The following is an 18808-nucleotide window of genomic DNA, read 5'->3' as shown; positions in this document are numbered from 1 at the left end:
TATCCTTCATTGAGTTTTCTCATAGCTGTTACTTGGACTTGGTCTCTCCCTCAGCCATGTGGCCTCTGGCAGTTTGGAGTCTGTTTACCTCCTTTTAGCTGGCTACGCTGAAAAGCAAAAAGACTTCTGTACTCTTCGAAGCTCCAGAGCCCTGTTAGACTCTTCACTTTCAACAGAAGGCAGGTCCCAGCTCTTCCTATGTAATGAAATTCCTTCTGGTCAACTCAGTCTTGTCTGTTCCTTTTCCTACCTTTCCCACTTTCCAGAGAAATGTTTCTCCCCTCTAAAGCTTAGTGTATAAAACTGTGTTACCACATACATTCTATTTCAAGTAATCACCAAGGTTATTAAAAATGCATATACTGAATGATAGAATAATTAAAAAGAAAGATATCCTTCCTTCCAGATGAATATTTATTTTTTTGTTTTCCTAATACCAGATAGCTATCCATAGAGATTTATGGCAGAGATGTTCTGTGTTTACATCAATTACTGGTGTTTTATGAGAGAAAATGAATGAACGGGGAGTTTTCAGTGGAAAGGATTGTGTACTTGTTTTTCTCAAGTCATTTTGATTTATGTTTTATTTCAGTCTTTGTTTCTCTTGCCTTTCCTTCTAGTAATAATCTATTTCTCTTTTATTTTTCTTTACATTTGAAAGTTTCCTACCCTGCTTCCAACTTTATTATTTTTTATTAAAACTTAGCCCTCAGTATATTGGATTTTGTGTTTAAAATTCATAGTTAAAAACATATTAAACTTGGTTCTCCACTTTAGATTCTGTTGGTGTCCTAGGTTGAAGTAAAGAAAGATGAAGAGGAAATTATTCTCTTGGACTGTCCTCCAGAAAAATCCTGCTCTGTGCTTTAAAAGTTCTTGTTCTTTTCTAGGAGTCCAATGTGCTGATTGCTGCCAACAGTCAGGGTACAATTAAGGTAAGCGTTTCATACGTCTCCATTTTAATTCAGTTCCATTTTTAGGCTGTAACATGGAAATAGAGTTGTACTAAGCCTTAGAAATCTTTCCAAATCATGGGTCTCTTTCTGCCTGGAAATGGTTGTGATTGAAGGCGAAAGAAGAAGTTGCCTGCACCTGTGGAGAAGATGGCAGTACCTGTTAGAGGTCATGTGAATGCTGAATGGATTGATAGGTGCTCAAGATGGACAGCAAGTGAAGCCTCTTCAGCATTCCCTGTGGGCCACACACTGTTTAGCTTCTGTTCTGCCAGGGCACTGTGGACAAGGTCCAGGATGTAGCAGGGCATGCTTAGACATTCACCAGACTTGACAGTCTCTCTCTCTTATTTTACTCTTCCTCGTGTTTCTCCTCCGTGAGGGAAGAAAAGGTATTTTAGTGTTCATTGAAAATTGATCATGTGGTCATGCCATTAGTGTAACCCGACAACGTAAATGTGTCTTGGCAGACCGTCTCAGTCACAAATTCATACATAGTTTTCCACGTGTTTTTCTTTGTAGTTAGGATAAGCTCAAGGAAGTGGACATTGTATTTCTTTATGTATACCACTTATTTATGTATACCACTGGATATTTAGCACGTGGGCATGATACGTTGGATAAATAGATCCTGAGCTAAGAAGTGAACTTTTTAAACAAAGAGCCATTTTGGAGGAGGTTTTTAGTACATAGGTTTGAGCAGCACTTACTCTGTGGATACCAGTTACAGAGATATGAGTAAGGTTGTTGTTGGTATTTTTTGTTTGTTTTTATAATATGTTCTATTACCCCCACCACTTAGCATTAATTTTGCCATGTCTTCTTTCCATTCATCCTGAGTAGATAATGACCCAGCAACCAAGGGAGCTACCCAAGCCTAACACACTGTCTTACATAGATGAAATGAGCAAACTCAAAGCAGAAGAACTGCACTGTTACCTGATCAGACTAATTTATATGGTATATTCCTTTCAATGCAGCTCGTTTCTCTGGTTTTGAAAGGCTCATTATAGAGCCATGGACAACTTAAATGAAAGCCAGGCTTTTGAACTGATCAGTGTTAGGTTCTGGAAGCTTAAGCAAGATGGTAGAAGGTCTTGGAATCTGTTTTCAGTGGCTCTCTGTAGTCTCAGTGTCTATCTTATTGTTAAGGCAGGCCATTTATGCACCTTACTCTTCTGTAAGTTTGGCCTTTGAGGCCACTGGGGTTGCTAACGTATCTGTAGAAGCTCAATGCTACACATACACTTACAGAATCTCAGTGACAAATCTAAGAGTTTGTTAAACAGCATTGACCTCTTGTGTTAAGTGGCCTGCTTGCTAACTGTAAAGATAACCATACGGAAGCATAGGTGTGAGTCAGACCTTAGCACAGCAGGAGGGGAGAAGTTGCTTCTTCAATTTTCTGCCACCTAGAATTGCCAGCTCCATCTAACCTAATCCTTTTTGACAGTGGATCGTAATTTTCTTCATGTTCTATGTCCTTTTTTAGCCACTTATTTTATTACTCTTTTCATAATTAATCATTACTTGTTCTTATTCTTATTTTTGGTTTTAGCAATACCACAACTTTCTTGTATGAAAAGATACTGCTTTAATAACCAACAAAATATCTTGATACCGCATGATTAGGAAATGAATAAAGTAATAGGAAAAGGAAAGGCAAGATCTTAGGCCTTTGATCACTATAAACTGTTTATCGGTAGAAGAAATAAATAGATTAAAATCCTGAACAGCAACTTAAAATGTTCTTAAGAATGTGGAGATACCAACATATATGCCAAAAATGTTCCATCTGTGCAATGCCAGTTTATCCATTTGTTTTACATAGTTTACCTTGAAAGCTTTCTACTTAACTGTGGAGATAACTAAGGAGTTCATGCAACTATTGAATTGAATGAAAGTAAGAAAGGATTATGTCTAAAATTCTTTGACATTTCAGCAGTTAGGAAAAGTTTTCTTGGTTTGGTTCTCCGTTTACAATATAGTAAAGCTTCATTAAACTCTTTCTAGATATTAAAACTGTTTTATTAAACTGAGACTTTTCTTTTCCAATTAGGTGCTGGAGTTGGTATGAAGGGTTTACGCAGTTAAATTGTACTTGACCCTCCTGATGTACATCTGCAGCTGCCAATGAGAGAAGACAGAAACTGTCATGTCATGTCTCTGCCCAAAGTCATCATGGGTTTCGGATTGCTTTTGAGTATTTTTTCTTCTACTTTTTTTCCTCCTTTATGACCTTCGGGACATTGGGAATACCCAGTGGAGTCTCCACCATCGATGTACCTTTATGGACCTTGCTGCTGTTGGTGGTGTGGTGATCTAATTTTTGTGATAGGGAAACAAATTCTTTTGAAATAAAAATAAATAACAAAAAATAATAAAAGTTTATTGAGCCACAGTTGAGCTGGGAAAGTTTTTGTCAAATGTGGCAAGAGATGATAATCTTTTCAAGAAGTAGCACCCGTGAACTATAGACTAATGTACCAATGAATCCTTTTTAAGGTCCATGTTTCCTGACCTCTTTGGAATTATGCATGCCGATGTCAATATGAAAGTATACAGCTTCCTTTCAGTGAATTTCATGTTTACAGTAGGTGGTGGGAAGATTAATAACTTTACTTTATGAATTATTTTCTTCATTCTCTGACCAGATTTATATCGTCAGCAAGTACTATACTCCTCAGTCCCCCTGGATCTGACTAGGGATCTAAAATTTTGGCTCACGTTCGAACAGAAAGGGAATGTCAGTCTGTGACAGGTAGCTCTGTCTTTGCCTTGAAATGTCACCTCTACATACCATAAGCACTAAGTGCAGACAAACCAACTTATTTTATAAAATCTTAGCTATCAGATATCATAGCTACTAGTACTATCTGGGCTGAACATAGACTTAGAGTGCGGGTCAGCAAACTTTTTCTATAAAGGGCCAGATAGTAAATATTTTAGGCTTTGCAGGTCATGTGGTTTCTGATGCAGGTACACACCTCTGGTAGCAGAAAAGCAGCCACAGACCGCATGGAAACATGGGTATAGCTGTGAAACAGGTAGAGGAAAGTAATTTGAAGCCCAGTCCCCCAAATTTCCAGGCCATCTAATCTCTTAGACTGTCTGATTTTCAATTTGTAAAAGGAAGGAAGTTACTAGTTAAAGTAGTAGGTCAAGCAAAGGTCATGAGATGCTTTCTGTTTGAACTACTTGAAAAGTCTGAACACTTTTTAGAAAGAGATATAAACGGAATTATACTCCACACATATTATATAAAAAATACACTTGCAGAAGCTTGGTTTGAATAAGTATAGGAATGATATAGGTTATGTAAAACCCTCCCAACAGTCTGGAACAATACTCTTATTATCAAACACATCAATATTTTTTTCAATAAAATGTATGAATGTTCATATTATATGGGATTAATGAAGGCTAAAATTAGTCTTGTGTCAGTTTAGGTCAGTTTTTACCATCAAATGAGTTTGCCTCAAACTTAGGTGGAATTCTTTAGTTTTCGGCTTTAGGACATTTATATCATACTTCTGGAAGTTAAGAACCGGATAAACTTTTGGATTCGGTTCTGAGAGAAAAGATCACAGTCATTCAAAAGTTACACCTGTCATCAACCAGAACAATGTCAGTTGGCCTTTGTTTCCAAGAATAATGAATGACCTTTTGCAAAGGTGTATAAAGGAATATTCAGATGTAGATTCTTCACTTAAAGAACTTCACTTAGGCAGATATGTCTAGAAAATCATCAAAGTAGGAAGCAGAGAATTGATGCCTCTTTGTCTTTAAATAGAAGCAGATTATTATGGTTTTTGATTTGGTCTAATTTTTTTATATATTTTATTTCAAGCTGTCACTGTTATAGGGTCATGTTAATTTTCATATGTTTGCAAGGATGTAATAAGTTACCTTTAGTTATCAAAGGGACTCAATTTTTAATGAATTGTTATATTTAAAAGGCAGTGCTTTATTTATATTTGTGTTTTAAGTATTTTTCTTGTAAATAGTAAGAAACTATTTTTAAATTTGGGTTAGTCTATGCAGTATGTCAACATCAAACTAATATTACTATTCCTTGGAAAAATAACAATAGTTAAATGAAACAAAGATAATGTACATTTTAATACTGAAAAAACTTAAGAAGAATAGGGGTTTTCATGTTTCAGTCTAATCTTTATTTCAGTGGATTTGTAGAGGTTTCTTAGACAAAGTAGCCTTTGTTCTCAGGCACACAACTCATGCATAAGAAACATTGAAGATTGGAGAGCTTTGTAAAGTTCTTGTAAGATTGAATTACTAGAATCGAAAAGTGTATGGGACCAAGCCTCAGCTTCAGAAAGAGGAGCTTGGCTGGACCATCAGGAGGCAAGGAAGAGACGAGTATGGGGTGAGTTTGAAGAGGTAGAGGAGCCCAGTAGATAAGTGGAGCCTTTTAGGGCATGGTTGAGAATTTGAATTGTGTTTCAAAAGCAGTTAAAATAGGGGTGAAGTGGAATGATATGATGTCGTTGATTGTGAGTGGATAGAGGGGTCAAGAGTACAATTAGGAAGGATCAGTCAGGGGTTAATGGTGGCTTGGCCTAGGGTGGCAGCGCGATCCAACCTAAAACCTGTGTCAGATTAACAGAGTTTACCGCAGTCTGGATTCCTGTACCTTGAAAGTTTCTTGATTAATTTTTAAAATCATTTTCTCCTAAGTTGTAACAACAAAGAATACAACTCAGCCAATCTATTTCTTCAGTAAGGTTATACAATCTTCAGCCAGTGGTAAGTCACTTGGGAACCTCATGACCAAAACGTGTATGTGCTGTTTTGGGGACACCACTTCTCTAAGCTCAGAAGTACTAAAAGCTACTTAGCCTTTGGTTCTAAATATAAAGGCAGTGAGTCTTTGCCCTTAATGTAATTATGCAAATATGACTGGGATTAATAGTCAGGAAACGGGCTTACTTAGAAATGAGCCTGTTGTGTTGCATGACTCACACAATAGTAGCTCCGTGTAGCTCCTCCCAGAGCAGTTAGTTACCCGCTTCTGTGTGGCTTCTGGGTAATATGTTAGGTACTCCTGGGTTTGGGGACTAAAGAGAAAAATCATAATGATCATTCTAGAAATACTTGTTGAGCTCCTGCTTTGTGCAAGCGAGATACTATGTACTACATAATAACTACATATGTTCTAAAATAAATAAGGTATAATTCCTACCCTCAAGCTTTTTGTCCAGTGGGAGAGACAGATAAGTATACAGTGTACAAATACCATAGTAGACGTAAATTACAGCTATACTAGAGATTAAGGACTGGGAGTAGGGGCGGTTACCAGGAATTTTTTCCCTGGTAACATCTCAGCTGAATCCTGAAGAGCAGGTAAGAGTTAAGCTGTAGAAGGCAAAGGGAAACAAGAAGGTACGAGTAGCTCCTACTGACCAAACTTGGAACAATTTGAGCAACATAATAAATAAGCATTGGATTATACATTACAACCCAAAATATAAAATCAATACCCATGAGTCCATACTGATATAAATGATTGAAGAAATAAATAAATGGAAAGAAGAGATAAATTTCCCATGCAAAATACCAAATTATGTAAGTCCTTCACCCTCAGGGAGATGGAACATAATTCCCCACTACTTAAGTATGCACTGTGCGTAGTGACTTCCTTCCAAAGCATATGGACAGAGAGCAAAAAAAGAGTAATTTAACAGTGGAGAAATCTGACATTACCCATAGCCAGGTGATCAAGGTCAATAGCAAACGGTGTAAGTCATGTTGTTAATGGTATTTACCCTTGATATGTAATGAAAATGGCACTTTAACTGTATGGTCTTCCTCCCCAAAATTCTTAACTCCAGTCTAAATGAGCAAAATATCAGATAAATCCCTACTGAGGGACATCCTACTAAATAGCTGACCAGACTCCTCAAAACTGTCAAGGTCTTCAAAACAGAGAAAGTTGCAGCCATGAAGAGCCTTAAAAGACATGACCAAATATAATTTGATATCCTGTGTGGGATCCTGAAGCAGAAAAGGACACTACATGAAATCTAAGGAAATCTGAATAAAGTATGAGCTTCAGTGAATATTAATGTATCAGTATTGATTCATTAATTGTAACAAATGTACCATACTAATAGAAAATGTTAATAATAAGGGAAATTGGGTGTAGGATATATGGGAACTCTTGATTTCTTTGCAGTTCTTCTGTAAGCCTAAAAAAAAAAATCTGAAAATTTTATCAAAAGTAAATAAAAGGTATGAGGCTAGATCCAGTATATACTAAACAAGGTGCAAGCTGAAGTTAGAGAAGTACACAGAATAAATCACAATCATCTGTTCCACTTATCACTTAAAAAGAGGCAACATATGGAGTTTAGAGGAGTTTTAAGTTATAATTCAACTTTGTCACCAAGAAATTGTATCCCTTTGCAAGAGATAGCAAGCCTCTGTACTCCATATTTATCTAAATTCTACTTACTGAGAATGATACTCTCATCTCTGTTAATAAATAAGATTATACTATACAAAGTCCGTAGTCATTCTTGTGATTTAGTCACTCAGATACCTGAGTGCCAGCAATTATTTGTTTCTTCTTTTTACCTGAGATCTTTACAGCTTCTCACTATGAGAATCAAGAAATCTTTTCATTTGTACATGGTTTTAATTTGTTCTTGTTTCTCTGTGACTCATTTGTCCTTGATGAGTTGTAGAAGTGCCCAAGTTCTGAGGGAGCTCTTGGGTTGGAAGTGAGTAGGGACTGTCACGAATTCTAAGTTAAAGTTCCCCAAAATGGTAAGAATCTGGGTTAACCAAGTGTGGTGTAATATTTGCAGTCTCTCTGAGGTTGGTTTTACGGATTTTCCTAGATGCACTGCTTTTGCCCAGCTGTCAGTCTGTGACCAGAGAGGTTTAAGTCTTTTGGAAGAACCACATAAAAAAACAATAGTCTTCAGGATTTTCAAGAGAAAGAATCAAGGCAAACATAAGTAATTACATACTTCTATACCCAAAATATAAAGGTTCATCTTTAGTTTTACATACCTGAAAACATGTTTTATCCCAGAAACTTTTTTGTAAGAGCGCTTCAGTGGAGTAGCAGCCTGATAATAACTCAGTTCACTTCCCTGGTTGGGCTCCTCAGCGAGGGATCTGTGATGGGTGGACATGGGCTGTTGCAAAAGGGAGGAACGAATTAAATATGTATGATCAGTGGCATATGGTGGCTCAACAAAGAAGTGCCTATTAATGAGATAGTTCTTCTAGGCTAGGTAGGGGTCAGGAGACTTTTTCTGTGAGGGGCCAGATAGAGTAAACAGTTTAGACTGTGGTCCATACGGTCTGTCACAACTACTTAACTGCCGTCGTAGCCGGTGGAAGCTACGTAAACAAATGAGTGTGGCTGAGTCCCAATGAAACTTTACAAGTGGACACTGAAATCTCAATTTCATTTAATTGTCATGTTTCACAGTATTTTTTTTTAAATTACTTTTCAAGCTTTTAAAAATGTAAAACCATTCATTGCTAATGAGCCATACAAAAAAAAATGTTCCCGGGCTGGATTTGGCTGGCAGGCCATAGTTTGCTGACCTCTAGTCTATGTGTTCACCATACAGCAGTGGCAGGAAAAAGAGAAAAACCATGAAAAGCCCAATCTTTCCTGAGCATGCAGTGGCTAAAGTATTTTTGCGACAATGGCGTTCTCTTTCTATAACGGGGTGTGTCTACCACAGGAACCTGAGAGGCCATTTTGGAGGGTACACCACAGGACGCAAAGCTTTTTGTTGTGGCATTGTAAAGATGTTTCCACACGGGCGCACACAAGCAGGGTTGATGTATGTTGGTATGTGCATTTTCAGAGAACCAAGGAACACTCGTTCTGTTAAAGCTCAGTAAACAGCCATTTAGACGTTTTATTCAGTGGAATATGAAGATCTCTGCAATGCTCTGAAAAGTTTGTGCTTAAGGGAGCCTGTTGAGTGTGGAAAAGCAGGTTGGCTTTTTTACAGGGGTGGCTTTTTTCCTTTTCTGGTTCTTTCATCCTGAGCTATTGAAATTTCCTTTTGGAATATAAAAGAAGCTTCTCAGGCCCACAGCACTTACATGAAGACTTGGAACCCGACTGATGTTTTCTTGGAATGACTGAGTTTCTTATAAGTGTGCATACATATTTTATGGCTAATGTTTAAACTCTGGTTTTGAGGGGTTAAATTTTGAAAGATTCAATAAAATTACTTTTTTCTTAATCACTATTTAAAAGCTAACCTAGTTAATAAGCACTTTATGTTTTTTTCAATATTTTTCATGTTTAAAGACCAAACTCTGGTCAATGTTTATACTATAAGATAGACTCCTTACTCACACTTCCCATATTGTGTGGCCAATCCTAAGAGAGACTTCTCATTGGGGTGTGGGGTTCCTGTGCTATTGAATTGCAAAGCTTTGTGGTACACTTTCAGTAATACATCTTCTCTGGAAAGGCCTCTGGCACTCTTGGGAATTAAAAACACTCCATGAATACAGGGCAGCATTAGCATATGCATATTAAAATTTCAGTCACTCTTCAATTTCTTTCCATTATGAAGACTAATGAAGTATAAAATAAAAAATGCAAACAGCAAACGATGGAAAGTCAAAAGTTTAGATTAGCTGTTCTGGAAGTTTCTCTGGGTCTATAAAATGGTATTATTGCTTGTACTCTCTGAACATGGCATCTGCCTGTGAGCTGACCTGCCAATAGCCACCATCACAACTGCCATGAAAAGCAAATTAAGGAAAATGCCCAAAGTGAAATTTCTGAAATCTTTTTCTACCATATGTCCAGTGCATTTTCTCCCTAGAGAAGATTTTTAGTATGACTTAGGTGGCTATGGGCTGAAAAGGGGCATTCCCTCTGCTGGGGTCTTTTCAGTCTTAATCCTCTTCCCAGGCAACAAAGTGGAGAAGAGAGGGAATTGGGACTGCAGGCAAGAGGAAAGATTGGTTATCAGGGAAAACGGTCACATACATAGAGCCACAAGTGGAGGCCAAAGCTGTTTCATTTCCCACTGTTTCGTTCTGATCTTCCAACATCTACCGACTCAGGAAGTGTTCTGATCTTCCAACATCTACCGACTCTCCGGTTGTCTAATTGCGTTGTAACAAATCTGTTGCTAGAAACTGGTCACTTGACTTATTTGTATGTCCCATATGCTGGGATAGTAATCTTACAAAAACATAAAACCCAGCATTTGTCAGTGTGCCATCAAACTATGAGCAAGCATTATTATCCGGTTCTAATATTGGGCTTGGAAGAGGTGCAGTCTCCTAAACCCAGCTACCCTCCTCCAAGATCCTGATCAAACCAATGATTACAATTATACAAGAGTGATGGAAGATACGAGGCCCTGAGCTGATTTAGCAGACATCAAAGTTCAAAGTGCAGATTTGGTCACATTTGCTGATGGGTCATGTACCTGGAACAATGGTCTACTTAAGGCTTCTTATGCTGTAGTGACTTCTCATGAAACATTGGATGCTTATGTTCTATCCGGAATGAAATTAGCACATGCAGCTGAGTTAATAGCAGTTCCTAGAGCTGTAATTCTTGGACTTCAAGTGAATATATATATATATATATATATATATATATATATATATATATATAGTGATAGTGAATATGGATTTGTTGTCTGCGGTGCAGTAGATCAAAATTTTTATAAAATAAGGGACTTTTGACATCAAAGAACAAATACCAAAAAATCTCATGTCATGTTGATAGCTGATTTCTTAGGGGCTTTACGACTGCCTGCTAAGTCATCAGTAGTTCATGTGGCTGACAGAGCTGCAAAAGCTGCAGTTAAAACATGGCAGAACCCAAACTTAAACGCTCCACTCTTTCAGCAACACGGAAATGGTGGTTCACTCTGAAAAGCATGCTTTGCAAATGAAAAGGATAAAAGGGGCTAAAAGAAATTTGGATTGTGGAAATTACCCAACAAACTTCTGTATCACCATTCTTCTTTGCTTGGTCAGTGTTGTTGGGTCACCAACAAAATCACGTGACTACAAGAGGGATTTTAACCACACTAAACTCATTACAGCTACCAACAAAGGTAAAATTATTCAAAACATTTAAAAGGAGATGTGTATTTGTCAACAGAGTTCTTTACAGGCAACTCCCAAGGTAAGCACAGAAAGTCCTCCCTGACCGGCTTTACCAGGAACCTGTGGCAGTTGTATTTCATAGAATGAGTGCCCATGGAAGGTAAGAGATTTTGTCTACTTACAATGTGCGTGGTGTCTGGATGACCTCAAGTCTTTCCCTTTTCATAAGCTGGCCTCCAGGCAGCGGTAATCTTACCATATTGACTCAAAAGAAATCACTATATTTCTACTGTTGGAGAGCAAATGAATCAGACTCTAAAAATAAAACTTGCTTGAATAAGACTCAGCCATCTAGTGGGTTAAAATTGCCCATTAGCCTTATGTTAAATTAGAATGACCCCCGCAAGCAAAGGGATGTCTCCTTTAGAACTTAAGTTTGCCAGGCATATGAATTTGGGTCTGAGATTATGTCCTGTGTCCGATTTAACTGAATTCTCTCACAATCATGTTCAGTTGTTAAAAGGATTTCTGTCTTTCCCCAGAAACCCTGAGACTTAAAAGTCATAAAGATCTGGAAGGACCTGCCAGAGGAAGTCTGCCACCGCTATCACCTGGGAGACTATCTGCATTAAGGTGTTCTGAAAGAAAGACAGGTTGTCACTGAGTTGGGAGGGACCCATTCAGCTGCTGCTGTTCACCCATAAGGCTACTGAAGTGAAGTGACAGACACGCAGCTCGGTCCATGCTTCCCGTGTGAAGCCAGTACCTCAGGACAAGTGGACGGGGGTTTCCTCAAAGGACCTAAAACTTCACCACAGTAAGTGATTGGCATTGACCTCAACTGAGAAGAAATATTCTAGAAAATGTATTATTATTCTCATAGGTCGCCTGGTGGTCCTACCCACAGCCATGGTTATTCTAATTACTTTGAAAATCACATTTTCTAGAAAACAATACTGATTGTTACACTACTCTTTCTTTCTGAACTGCAGTAATGTTTCCCACAACCACGTGTTTCTGGTCAGCTCTAAATGGGGCTCTCAGTTTGGACATGGTCCGGACTTAAGTCCAATAGTCTGATTATTAGCCAAGTACAAGGGGGACCACCTTCACTAGTGACTTTTTATAATAACAAAGTAAAAGTAATTAATATGCACCCAGGTACCCAAGTTCTAAACTAGACACACACAAAAGAAATATTAACTGGTTTTATTGGAAGTATGATACAGAAAAGAAAAAAACATCTAATTAATAGACAAACAGAAACTGCAAAAGCCTCATCTGATGTCATCAGGTTAACATTGGGATTTAAGTTTTCTCCAGTCCCAGTAAGGATGAATAAACAAAATCAAATGGCTACTATATTTATTCCCCCAAGCCAAATACTACATTGAATTTTTAAAATTCATCCTTAATATTAAATTGTAATTCTGCTAATTGATTTGTTTGCATTTTAGTGTGTACTTGCTGGGTATTTAGCCAACTGCAAGTTGGCCCAGAGAAAGATAGAAACCACAGTGGAAATAATTAGAAAAATTGTAATGTTATTATTTTATAGTAGCACAGGGAGGAAAATGTAGCACAAATATAAATTTAAAATAGCGTCCCCCTTATTCACCGTTTTCCATGGTTTGAATTACGTGCAGTTAAGTGCAGTCTGAAAATATTAGATGGAAAATTCCATAAATAAACAATTCATAAGCTTTAAATTGCTCTTCCTCTTAGTGAAAAAGTTGAAAGTTCTCAACTTAATAAGGCAAGAAAAAAAATCGTATGCTGAGGTTGCTAAGATTGATGGTAAGAATGAATCTTCTATCTGTGAAATTATTATAATTAAGAAGGTAAAAGAAATTCCTGCTAGTTTTGCTGTCGCATCTCAAACCACAAAAGTTACGGCCAAGGTGTGTGCTAAGTGCTTGGTTAAGATGGAAAAGGCATTACATTTATGAATGGAAGACATGAACAGAAAGTGTGTTTGGTTGACAGCAATATGTTGTGCCAGAAAGCACTGGGGCTGCATGAAGACTTCAGCAAGGGGTCCCCTGAAACAAGTGACACCAAGCCATTTACTGCCAAATAAGGAATGGTTGCAAGATTCAGGAATATTAGGCTTGGCATCTCACCTCATCACAAGAAGAAGGGTGAGTACCGTATAATAAGATATTTTGAGAGAAAGAGAGAGACCATATTCCCCGAACTTTTATTAAAGTATTAATTGTTCTATTTTGTTAGTTTTTATTGGTAATATTCTACTGTGCCTAATTTATAAATTAAACTTTATCATACATATGTATATATAGGATAAAACATAGTATAAATAGGGTACAGTACTATCCACGGTTTCAGGCATCCATGGGGGATCTTGGAATGGATCCCAGCAGGTAAGGGGGAATGACTGTCAGAGGCTTAACTCTTCGTGTTGAGAATAAAGGAAAAAATACCCCCCTTTTTGTTTTAATTTTTTTTTTCTCCATTCTTTTCAAATGTATAAAATCTTTATAATGGCTAAATAAGCCTCTTATCTGTCCTTCAACTCAGAAATGTTACCTCCAGGACCTGGGAGCCACTTTTTTTTTTTTTTTTTTTTTGAGAGGGTAGAAGCCTGACTTCTATGGACGCCTTGCTCCAATTTGCAAAGATATGAGAAGTTTGTTCTCTTCCGTATAAAACCAACACAGTGGCTTCCCCCGTTACTAAGATAAAGTTAGGACGAACTCTGTGTGGCTCGAGTGTTGTCAAGTCCTCTGCCTTGAGGATGGTGATTGATGACCTCGGGAGCATGTATGTAATGGGCTGCGTCTGCTCGGCTAGATATGGGGAGATTCCCTTCCGTCTTTGCAGTCTCTTAATGGTCTGCCTGGGATCCCATCACAGTCTGCTTTAGTGCTTATTTAGTAATAAAAGTGCTCTGTTTCTCCGCTACTTTACTGGAGAGGATTTCTGGAGTGGGAGAAGATCTTGTTTGTAATTATATTATATTACTATATTATAATTGTATTACACAACACTCTTCAAAAGCATCAGCAAATACGCCTTCTGTGGTATCACTATATCCTTACGTGTTCTTGTGGAAAAGCTGTGAAATCCAGTCCAAACAGCTGTATGGTAGGTAGTACGGCCAAAGGTGATTCGTCCGCATCTCTGTATTTTAATAGCCACCACTGCCGCCACCACCCAGCCCACAGCTGACTTGAAAGCAGGATCCTCAGCCAGCGTTGAGACAGGGCCCAGGTGGTGGGTTCTGTTTTCTTTATCTCTTTTTGTATATTCAGATTCTGTTAGGGCTAAACCAGCAGCGACGTGTCCAGCTCCTGCCACCCTGAGATGTGAGGTACTTTCTGGTGGCAGGACCAGGTCCGCCAAAGTTCCTGGAGTCCAGAGGTTTGATTGATAGCAGGCTCCCCACCCCTCTTCTGCAGCCCCATTTTCCTTTGCCTTTTGCCGGGTTGGCTTTCTACTGAACTACAGCAGCTCCTTCTGAAAGGAAACTGTGCGTTCATGTCCCCTTCCATCCCTCACTTAGAGGCTTTTCTTCAAAGCATCACACTAAGGTCCTTCGGAAGAAGGATTGTGACCTCCCAGTCACACCCTCCCTGGTGGCTCTTGGTCCCATCTCTCCCAGTTTGTTCAAAGATACTTGCTTTCTTGATGTTCAAAGTCCTCATAGAATGGGGGCCTTTCTGCCTGATTCCACTACTGCCCTTCACCCTGACATTTGAGCTTCTAGCAACCAGCACAGGCATAAAACAGACACCCCGATATCTGTTGTATAAATGTACAGATTCCCACCCTAGAATATCCCTGGATCTCCCATTGTTAAGGCAGCTCGCAAGCTAAACCCTCTGCCAGGAATGGCCTTTCCCCATGGAAACCTTCCATGATTTCTTAGCACGTCCTCCCTGCCGCTGCTCCCACTCCCACCGCCACCCCCACCGCCACCCCCACCGCCACCACCAGCACCTCCACTATGGCAGTCAGCCCCTGCCACACACATCTCCTGCACTCTGCGATGTGCCTTAATGAGGGCACCCCTAGTCTGCTTGGCGCGGTGACGTATGTATGCCCACGACCCCATCACACGGAGCACAAGCGCCACGGCGTCTGCATCTGCAGATGACTCATCTTTGAATCTCTCTATGCCTGTGTTTCGCAGGTGATAGGTAAATGTTTGAATTGAAGTCCTGCATGCTTCCCTTTCAGCAAGAGAGGAACACACCGAGCCCCCTCCCGCCCTGCCCTCCCCATCTCCCCACATGCACCTCTCTCTCTTCTGACCCTGCGGCTGCCCTTCAGAGGGGGGAAATAAGAGATTATGACAGAGTCACAACACCAAGGCACATAAATATTTACAGGCCTGGTTATTTACAGTCCAGGGGAGCGTGACAGTTCTGCTCCAGTCCCTTCGTGGTACCCGCTTGCTGGAAGGCAAGCAAGGCCGCCCTCCCCCCTTCAGGCTGCCACGAGGACGAGTCCCCAGGGGTGCTAGCTAACCCTTCTGGACCCCAGTCTTGACACCTAGGCTGCCTGTGAGGCTGCCTGGTGTCTGCAGAGCCTGAGGGCCTCTCGAAGGAGGCAGGTGCACGTTACCTCAGGACCCAGCCAATCACCGGGTCCTAGCCATGACCACGTGTTCAGTCCACACAGTGAGAATGAACTCTTCTGCCCAGGAGCTCCCCAGCATGACGTTTAAGACCAACCCCCAATAGGACTGTGCCCAAGAATCCCAAGCCAATTGATTCCATTGTCTGAAAGAGTGAAGTCTAGCCCCAGAAAGGCAAACACTGGCAAAAACTTGAGTGGTTCTTGATGACCCATGTCTGCCATCATGGGTGCAGTGTGGGTGGATAGAATGCCATGGCCACTAATGACTTCATCAACGTGTCTCTAAGAATTTCCCCGAAACACGACTGTCAGGAAGCGCTGTCAGCATCCTCCAAATCACCCCTTACTTAAGTCCTGTTTAATAAGCTCAAGCCTGTTGGTCCTGGCAGGTCCCTTGTCTCCCTGTCTCATTGGCAGACAGACCTTTCAGCGTTCCTCACTAGCAAATACAGCAGGAGCCACCAGGTTAGACGTTCAAGAGTCCACAGTCAAAAACGCCCAACGCTCACTAGGGATGGCCAGGGGTTCTGACTCACTTTATGAATTGTATCTTTAAAAAGAAACAAAACAAAGGAATTTATTCTATGGCTTCTTTGAACTGTAAGCTTTCTTAGGAATATCCTGAAGCTTCACACCTAACTAGTCACCTATCACAGAAAGTGAAGCGATGGAGGTGAGAGAAGATGAGCTTGACCTTTCCATAGAAGTCACTGGCACTTGAAAACTAAACAAAAAAAGGCAAAGCCTCTCTGGAATTTCAGTGCAGTTCAATAGGGAAAGAATCATTTCACAATAATTCAGGGTGCAAAACCACCTTTAAAGGGCCTGTTGTGCAAAATGAGGGAGCAGGCAGAATACATGCAGAGGCATTTCATCAACATAGTTGGGGGGTTGGCTCCTTATTGTCACTTATTTTCTTCTCTTGAACTTCTTCAAGGAGGATAGGTAGACCACAGCAGAAATTCTTAAAACTCTTTTTCTCTCCTAACAGCTTCCCTCACACACTGGAGTTCATTTCCCGGTACCCAAATCTCTTGCAGGGGCAGTGGAAGCAGGGCGGAGAACCCACATTTCCCCTAAATGTGACTGTTATCCCTGTCTCTGTAGGTCCTTCTCTGCCCCCTGTTCCCAGGCACAACCAGCTTTTCTCAGGGGGCAGGGAGAGGAATACGCCACCTGGCAAAACCAGAGTTCTCTCTCTGCAATGGCAGAAGGTGGGACAGGCTGGAACACACTTCCACGAATGATGAATGACGAAAAAGAGAGAAGGGGAGGGCGGAGTGGGCTCTGCTCTCCCACTGACACATCAGGTGCCCTGGACCAGGTCACCTCAGTCTGCTTTTCCTTCAAACCCGGCATTTGGCCTGGCTCATACCTGAGGGCGCTTTCCGATTTTTCAGTGTCTGGATTTATCTCATGGCGCTGCGCTTCCTACTATATCTCTGGTCTTTGCGACTTCTCCAAGGAATCCCACAGTCACATGAGGAATGAATCTTACAGAAGCACAGGGTGTTGCTCTTGGAAACAGAGTGTTTAGAAGGCAGTGCTGGGACTTGACCCGGGTTGTCAGGTGCCAATAGCTAGACTGGCTCCAGTGTGCTCTGCCAGTAGCCGGTGCCTGGTTACCAAGGGCCTGATTGCCCAGGGGCCAGCTTCTCTCCCACCTGCTTCTGGGAACTTCTCTTTTTATCTGTATGTGAGAGGGGAAGGACGGGAGGAGGGAGAAGGCCCTGCCATCACTTTTGCATCCTATCCACGGCTCTCAGGACCAGCTGGGAAGAGTGAAAGGCTTGGTGTTGGACTGTGTGCAGCCAGGTCCTGGACTGTTCACTTACTGGGCGACTCAGGGCAAATTCCTTAACTTCTCTGTGCTTCCGTCCTCATGAAAAAGCCCGTAGATCAGTGTTGGGCCCACGGAAAGCCTCTGTCAGTGTGAGGGGCACATTGCTGTGTTGTCAGCGGGTTTCAGTTCTCCATGTCGCCCTGAGGCCCAGGCTTCACTTTCCCAGCACCTTCTGGAGAGAAGGAGGAGAAGGCTATGAGGCAGGCTCAGGTCCCAGGAGCCCTGGAGGCCACAGTAAGCTGTGGGATCAGGCAGTGGAACCTGTGGGTGGGGGTGTGGGGGCAGCCCTGAGTCAGTCCAGTCAAGTTCAGCAAACATTTTGGGCATGTTCGGGCTAATGCAAGGACCACGAACCGGTCAGTTCTCTGCAGTCCACACAGAGGCTGTTGGAAACCCCCCACTTTGTCTGAGTCACACCCACCCTTCCCCACCCCCTCCTCACCCGCTGGTCGTCTCCTCCCTCACCCAGGCCTGGAGGCTGCCCTTCACCCCTCAGGGACCACTCCCCCGCCTCCCTCTTGCATCCTCACCCTCTCCCTCTGGACAGGACCCTTTCCCGCTTAGTGGTTAATTGTCCTCAAGTGTCCCTCACCCAGAAAGGCAACAGTGATCACCACATCACCCCTCTTGAGCCTCTGCTCTCTTTTCCCTTCCTCTTCTTGAAAATGTTACCCACTCCCTATGTCTCTGCTTCGTCTTTCCCCCCACCCCTGCCCCTGACATGCTGGGAAGCCAGCCTGGCCACAGGCACCAGTGGACAGCGTGACTGTATCCAGCAGGTCCCTTGCAGGCTTGCCTCCCCAGCCTCTCAGCTTCTGAAAAGCTCTCCCTGACCCTGGCACCCCCGCCTGCCCCCTCCTGCCTGTCCGTAACTAGCGCTCCCGTCAGACCACATCGCAGTGTGTGATGCCAGTTTCTTCCATTGCCTCTGCCACCCATCTCAGCCACCGCTCGCTTGTCAGTCCCTATACAGGGACACTAAATCCCTAGCGTTGCTCCTGGACCATAGTGAGCACTCTGAAAACATTTGCTAACTCAGTTATGGAAGGCATGCTCTCTGCTTTAGGGGGTACCTTCAACTGGAAGAGGCAAGCTGCAAACACACGTTATAAATATAGTGTGTAGAGTGTCAGAAGTGGTGTGGATTTCATACAGGAGCCGGGGAGTACGGAGGAGGAATCCCAGTGTGCGAGGGTGACTTGTTCCGGGAGTGACATCCCCACGTCTGTGCGAAGCTGCCTGCCAGTGGCCCTGCACCAAACGGTCCCTTGGACAGACAGCGCCGGCAGCTGGTTAATGCTCTGGCAGGACTTGGAATGGAAACGTGTCT

General features: G+C 41.6%; 1 protein-coding gene and 2 long non-coding RNA genes across 8 annotated transcripts in view; 2 read left to right on the top strand and 1 right to left on the bottom strand.

Annotated features, from left to right (window-relative positions):
- The window catches only part of COP1 (COP1 E3 ubiquitin ligase), a 115240-nt gene extending 111886 nt beyond the window's left edge, over positions 1-3354 (top strand). For all 4 annotated transcript variants that reach the window (XM_019727875.2, XM_019727802.2, XM_074322298.1 and 1 more), the window contains 2 exons: positions 891-935; positions 3013-3354. In XM_019727875.2, coding sequence (XP_019583434.1) covers positions 891-935; positions 3013-3030 — 63 coding nt within the window. In that variant the 3' untranslated portion in view covers positions 3031-3354. The remainder of the gene's footprint in view (positions 1-890; positions 936-3012) is intronic.
- Positions 582-17164, bottom strand: LOC141569367 (uncharacterized). The gene is made up of 3 exons (XR_012492923.1): positions 17011-17164; positions 7992-8119; positions 582-1092 (listed from the first exon to the last, which is right to left on the bottom strand). It is a non-coding gene; the product is annotated as an uncharacterized LOC141569367 (long non-coding RNA).
- The window catches only part of LOC109445328 (uncharacterized), a 47544-nt gene continuing 39483 nt past the window's right edge, over positions 10748-18808 (top strand). For all 3 annotated transcript variants that reach the window (XR_012492920.1, XR_012492922.1, XR_012492919.1), the window contains exons 1-2: positions 10748-11850; positions 13020-13174. This is a non-coding gene — a long non-coding RNA (uncharacterized LOC109445328). The remainder of the gene's footprint in view (positions 11851-13019; positions 13175-18808) is intronic.

Source organism: Rhinolophus sinicus, linkage group LG17, assembly GCF_036562045.2.
Source record: "Rhinolophus sinicus isolate RSC01 linkage group LG17, ASM3656204v1, whole genome shotgun sequence".
Classification (NCBI taxonomy): Eukaryota; Metazoa; Chordata; class Mammalia; order Chiroptera; family Rhinolophidae; genus Rhinolophus; species Rhinolophus sinicus.
The sequence above is the reverse complement of the archived record's forward strand: the minus strand, read 5'-3'. Positions and strand labels throughout refer to the sequence as shown.